The sequence below is a fragment of the Odontesthes bonariensis genome, chromosome 18 (assembly GCF_027942865.1).
Source record: "Odontesthes bonariensis isolate fOdoBon6 chromosome 18, fOdoBon6.hap1, whole genome shotgun sequence".
NCBI classification, from domain to species: domain Eukaryota; kingdom Metazoa; phylum Chordata; class Actinopteri; order Atheriniformes; family Atherinopsidae; genus Odontesthes; species Odontesthes bonariensis.
Window position 1 is genome coordinate 25,639,861 of NC_134523.1, and position 6,484 is coordinate 25,646,344.

General features: G+C 47.7%; 1 protein-coding gene across 2 annotated transcripts in view; it reads left to right on the forward strand.

The window, feature by feature from the left end:
- The window catches only part of erf (Ets2 repressor factor), a 44,489-nt gene extending 38,226 nt beyond the window's left edge, over nucleotides 1–6,263 (forward strand). For both annotated transcript variants that reach the window (XM_075449552.1, XM_075449553.1), the window contains exons 3-5: nucleotides 1,272–1,384; nucleotides 2,769–3,649; nucleotides 4,295–6,263. In XM_075449552.1, the coding sequence (XP_075305667.1) occupies nucleotides 1,272–1,384; nucleotides 2,769–3,649; nucleotides 4,295–4,912 (1,612 nt within the window). In that variant the 3' untranslated portion in view covers nucleotides 4,913–6,263. The remainder of the gene's footprint in view (nucleotides 1–1,271; nucleotides 1,385–2,768; nucleotides 3,650–4,294) is intronic.
- The last annotated feature ends 221 nt before the right edge of the window (nucleotides 6,264–6,484 follow it).

The window sequence follows — 6,484 nt, forward strand, 5'->3', positions numbered from 1 at the left end:
GGTGTGTTTACACGATGATGTTTTGGGCAGGAAGGTCTTCCGAGCGCCCCGTCTGTGCTTTCGTTTCCCAGAAAAGGCACTTTATTGACATGGATCCTTCCTTTTTATGTCCTCATGCTCAAATGGCCAACGAGAGCCCACGTGCACACCGAGCCAGCTCCTAGCTACTTGATCTGGATGTACACGTATAAACATTCGAGGCTAGCTGAAGCTTTTCTGTCAATTATCCCTTTTTTGTTGAGTTATCCTCAAACGTGACCAGATCCCGTTTCAGATCAAACTGCCGACCGAATGTTGGTGACATGTCCTGAGAGTTCGGATCTGAACGCAGCCTCGGTCCCCACCTTCAGATCGGATCCCTCATATGTTGGCACCAAACGTAAAACGGGTCCAGTTCTGACTCGGATAGCCGGATCAGACCGATCTGTTCAGCATGTTTAACGTACAGCTGTATTCTGCCCACTCTGCCTTAATTACAACCAGTTTGTTGCAGCATTGATGAGATTTCAGGAAGTTTTCTTCAATGTATTTGTGACACGTTTGTCAGATTGAAGCCAAATCATTTTTAATCTGTACTTAAAATCAAAGCAAAGAAACAAAAAGTCGGATCAGTTCTTTTCTGTTAACCGTCCAAACCAACATTAAACATTCAGATCTTGGTGAGTTCAAAGCTCTCTGCTGACTTTGAGGTTTCTTTCTGATGTTTTCGTGGAGTTTGTTCAGTAAAACTTCCTAAAAATGAAAGTCTTGATTTCAATTCATTTTTATTTATATAGCGCCAAATACAACAAATGTCATCTCAAGGCACTTAAGGCCCAGTTTCTGGGTCAGACCTAGTTTTAGGGTTCAGGCCCAGTTTTAGGACCTAGTTTCAGGGTTCAGGCCCAGTTTTAGTACCTATTTTCAGGGTTCAGGCCCAGTTTTAGGACCTAGTTTCAGGGTTCAGACCCAGTTTTAGGACCCAGTTTCTGGGTTCAGGCCCAGTTTCAGGGTTCAGGCCCATTTTCAGGACCTAGTTTCAGGGTTCAGGCCCAGTTTTAGGACCTAGTTTCAGGCTTCAGGCCCAGTTTTGGGGTTCAGACCCAGTTTAAGTACCTATTTTCAGGGTTCAGACCCAAGGCACTTAAAGTCCAATTCAAGCCCATTGGAATTCAATTCGTTGTTATCATAATTATTTATAAAATAATCCAATTCATTCATATAGAGCCAAATTGCTGTTAGTTATCATCGCAGATGGCAAACGATGACGTGCTCTGTCCATCTTTCCTCAGATACTACTACAACAAGAGGATCCTCCACAAGACCAAAGGGAAGAGGTTCACCTACAAGTTCAACTTCAACAAACTCGTGCTGGTCAACTACCCCTTCATCGACATGGGTTCCGGTACGTGCACACGTTTGGAGTGTTTAAACACTGGAGGGTCAAACCGACACACAAACCAGCACTTCTGATGCGTTTAACACACATTTAACATCCCGAAACAAATGAATCCGCTGGCAGGTGCCACACTACGTAAAGAACAAATGATTGGTCTGCCCGGTTACTGTGTGTCTCAGACACCAGTGTGCCACGTCCCAGTTTATCCTTCTGCTCCCTCCTCTGAAGCCGTCTCCAGTTCTGATCCCGGCCACCCAGTGTAAACAGAGCCCATATGGAGCGTTGGGCACCGGGTGACATAAGTGCAGCACGAAACTTTAATTATAGCCTGCGTGTGATGTGGCCCACACACTGACATGTTGTGATATGATGGTTTCATACGATGGTTACACACACACACACACACACACACAGATCCCCACGTCAGACAAACGTCCACGCCAGATAAACACACATGTGCAGCTTTCCTGACACATGTGGCAGAGATGTGTGCTTTTTAAGAGAAGCAGTCACTGAGCAGCGCTGGAAAAAAAACAGAGGAACCCAACCCATGTTTGTAATGGCAGTAAGAACGACTTTTCCAATATTTAATTCTGGCATGCGCTCGGATGCCAAGAATTTATTGCAGTGCCACAGTCTCCCTGGCAGAGGAGGAGGGGAGGAGGGGTTGAAAGAGTGTAACCCGCTGTTTTCTCTGCGCCTGGGACCCTCCGAGTAAAGTAAAACCTGCTTTTTCCGCCTCTGTTCAGTTTTTAGGGGCCAGTTGAATTTTTATAATAAATTGAATAGAAATAGAATAAAAAAAATACTTTATTCATCCCCCAATGGGGGAAATTCAAATTAGTCAAGTACCTCAAAAAATTATTAATATTTACAATGATTGTATATTAACAACAATAATATTACCAATTCAAATAAAATACTACTACTAACAATAATAATAATAAATTACTAAAAAAAAAAAAAAAAATCATAATATTAGCATAAACATATTAGCATCATCTTATTGTTAGTTGTAGTTCTTGAGGATTATTCAGTTCAAATTGAAGGAACTGATAGTGATCAATATATATATATATATATATATATATATATAAACAGGCCTGAAAACCTTTCTTTTTACCCAATGTTTTTAATGATCTCCCTTTAAATGCTCTGTCCTGTTTTTATTTGGTTTTTGCATTTAAAGAACTCACTACTTTTATTTGTGTATTTTATTTGCATTTTACTGTCCCTGCTTTTGATCTTAATATTTGTCTTTTATCCCACTGTAGCACTTTGAGATTTTGTTGTAAATGTAAAGTGCGTTATAAATAAAATTTATTATTATTATTATAAAGGCTTTTTATAAAAAAATGAATAAATGGAATAAATTTCATCTTCCCCACAGGTCGAGTCCCCCAGAGCGCCCCTCCGGTGCCGACTGGAGGAACCCACTTCCGCTTCCCGCCCTCCACACCGTCGGAGGTGCTCTCCTCCAGCGAGGAGCTGCGCAGCCCGGGGATGTTCAGCAGCGTGGCCCGCCGGATGGCCCGCGGCTCGGTGAGCGACTGCAGCGACGGCACCTCCACCAACTCTGAGCTGGAGGAGGCCGTCTGTGCCGATGAACGAGCCGTGGGTTCCGAAAGGGCTTTCAGGGGCCTCCTCCCCCCCCGCCTGCCTCACGATTCTCTGTTCAGAGTCTACGGAGGGGCCCCGAACCCTGCAGGGCTCCCCAGACCTGCACCCAGGGTCCACCCAGACTCCCTGTCCCCGTTCCCCGTCTCCCCCCTGCCCGGCCCTGGAGGCCTGCTGGCCCCGACTCTGTCCCCAGCCTTGTCGATGACCCCCACCCCCCACCTGCCCTACACCCCGTCCCCCTCCCTGTCGTCCCCCATGCTGGGCTCCCACTTCTCCTTCAACCCGGAGGACATGAAGCACTACCTGCAGGCCCACACCCAGTCCGTCTACAACTACCACCTCAGCCCCCGCGCCTTCCTCCACTACCCCAACATCGTCATCCCTCAGCCCCACCGCCCCACCCTGGAGAAGCCGGCGCCGCATCACCTCCACGGCCCGCCCATGTCACTCTCCCACTCAGGAGGTGGAGAAGATTCCCACCAGCACCCGTCGCCTTTCAAGTTCAAGCTGCAGCCCCCGCCGCTCGGCCGCAAGCAGAGGGAACCCGGGAGCTCGCCAGCTGCCTCCTCCTCCTCCATCCAGTCCTCTTCCTTTACGGGTTGTGGTCCGATGACTAATTCTGTCCTGGCAGGCGGGCCTCCAAAGATCAAGGTGAGTCCTGTGGGGACGTTTGACCATCTGTCCGAAGACGGGAATAAAATTCAATTCAATTCATTTTTATTTATATATTTCGTATTTAATAAACGTATTTCAGTAAGTTTTCTTCAATATACGCAAAAAATGCCACTCCAAAAATAAGTAAGAAAAACAACAAATACAAGACGTTTTTGCTTGAAATAAGCAAAAAATGGAACTAGTGAAAATCGGCTTGTCAAGATTTCTTGAAATAAGATGTGATATTTAGGACGTTTGAGATAAAAGTGATCTTGAAATTAGCTTAAAAACCTCTTCAAATGAAAAAAAAAAGCTTGTTTCATGTGAAATATGACTCAAAACAAGATGTTTTCAAGACTTTTTCACATAACAAGATATTCAAGATGTATTGTATTAAAACAAGTCCCTATATCTGGCTGAAATAGTACTTGTTAGGCAGTTGTGTCTGATATTAAGTGTAATGAGATACTCGATGAGAAAAATATACTTGGTAAGATTTAGATTTTTTCCAGTGTAAACCTTCAGTTTGGGAGCGAAATGCTCTGTTAGGAAAACATCTTATAATGAGATCTTTAAGATATGATGGAGCTCAGTCATTAAGAGCTTCAGAATCTAACGTTGTGATCTGTTGCTCCTCTCCAGGTGGAGCCCGTATCGGACATGTCGGAGGAAGACGTGGAGGTGACTGACATCAGCGAGGAGGACGAGCTGAACCACGATGATGATGATGACGGTGATATCTTCACGCCGTCAGCTCGCCGCCGCCATCACCAGCTGAGCAGCCTCCTCCAGGCTGACCGGAGTGGCAGCAGCCCCTCCGTCCTGCTGCCTCCGCACATCAACCCCGACGACGATCCCGACGACGACGAAGAGGTCTTCAAGACTCCGGCCACTCCCCCTCTGGGCGGCGGCAGCCCGGCCTTCCCTCTGATCGGCCTGAAGAGCGAGCCCGGCGTGGCGGCTCCCATCAGCCCCGGGGGCACGCGCTGCATCCCGCTCAAACTGCGCTTCAAACGCCGCTGGAGCGAGGACCAGAGGATGGAGGCGGACGGAGAACGGGACGAGGCGGAGGACAAGAAAGTAAAGGCCGAGCGAGATGAGGAGGAGGCGGGGAGACGAGGCGGCGGCGAGGTGGAGAACGGAGGAGGAAGAGGAGGGATTCTGGGGCTGATGCTGCCGCCGGCGCCGACCAAACGCAGGGCGAGCTCGGAGCTGCAGAGGGCCACGGCGCAGCTGTCCCTGGAAAACACCGGCTGCTGAGCCTCACGCACGCACAAAAACACACTTCTGTAACGTTCAGACGCTCGGGCCGACCACGGCGTCCCGGCGGCTCTCGCTAGCATTAGTAAACGTAGCAGGTTTTGTTTTGGCTCAGCGGAGTTTAATGCTGAAACGGAGACGAAAGCTGAAAGGTCCCGATTGGCTCGTTCCGCCCTAAACGCGTTTGTCGCGTGCAGGAAACTACTCTGTCGTGCAGCCATTAAAAGAGCCATCCGCCACTTTTTACTGACCTCACCGCCCCGCAGGCTCCTGAAATCACTCCACGGAACAAACTATTTTCCTGCACGCGACTCACGGACCCGTTCACAGCAAAGAACAAAATGAGCGCCAACACCTTTCAGGTTTTGTTGCCGTTTGTGGATTATGGCGCCCGTTGACGCAGCATCACGGTCAGTACTGTCAGCAGGTCGCTGCTAGTCGTCAAAGGTTTTAAAAACCATGAAACAGATGTGCTCGTGTGGCTTTTGTACAGTAAGGTGAGACACCTTTTACGCCCCGGTATCCTAGCAACCGCAGCTGACGGTGTTTTTTTTGTTGTGACTTTAACACTAAGAGATCGCCAAACCTTGGTTGGACATTGACTTGAGTCCAGTTTGTAAGATTAGAGCCCCGCAGAGGCGGAACCGCCTCACCGATGCCAGTTATGCCAGAAAGTTTGTGCCCACATTATGTCTTTCCTGGGTCGCTGTGTTGGTCCGGAATGGGGGAAACTGATCCCGGGAGTACAAAGGCGGCCCGAGATTCACGAGAAATTAATCTCTTCTCCTCGGGTCTCCTGCCGCTTTGTGCTCACCGGAATGGACAGATCCTGATGTTACTGAAGACTTAAAGGGATAGTTCGACTCTTTTGTCATGAAGCTGTATGACATCCCATATTAGCAATATCATTTATGAACATCTTCTTACCCCCTGCTGCGTCCTGTGAGCAGAGTTCCAGCCTCGTTTTGGTGTTGATGAAGGTAGTCCGGCAAGTTGGCTGGGGTTTAAAAAATAAAGCGTTTTGCTTCTTAAACAATATTCGTTCAAAAGAGTAATACATTTGCATCACAAAATCGTTCACCAGGAAAAAGTCAGACCTCACAATCTCTTGGCCCTATTTTCTCTCCCTTCATATCACTACCTGCTGTGCAGACCGTCCACCAAACACCGTAACAGGCACGGCTGTCGGCAGGCGGCAGCAGGCAGTGATACGAAGGTAGAGAAAATAGGGCCAAGAGATTGTGAGGTCTGACTTTTTCTGAATGAATTATTTTGTGACGTAAATGTACTACTCTTTTGAACGCATATTGTTTTGAGAAGCAAAACGCTTTATTTTTTAAACCCCAGCCAACTAGCCGGACTACCTTCGTCAACGCCAAAACAAGGCTGGAACTCCGCTCACAGGACGCAGCAGGGGGTACAAAAATGTTCATAAATGATGTTGCTAATATGGGATGTCATACAGCTTCATGTCAAAAGAGGCGAACTATCCCTTTAACAGCCCCGATAGAGATTACAGAAGTGCCTCTGTTCCCACCCATCACCGTGGAGATCACAAGATGGAGGGCGGCG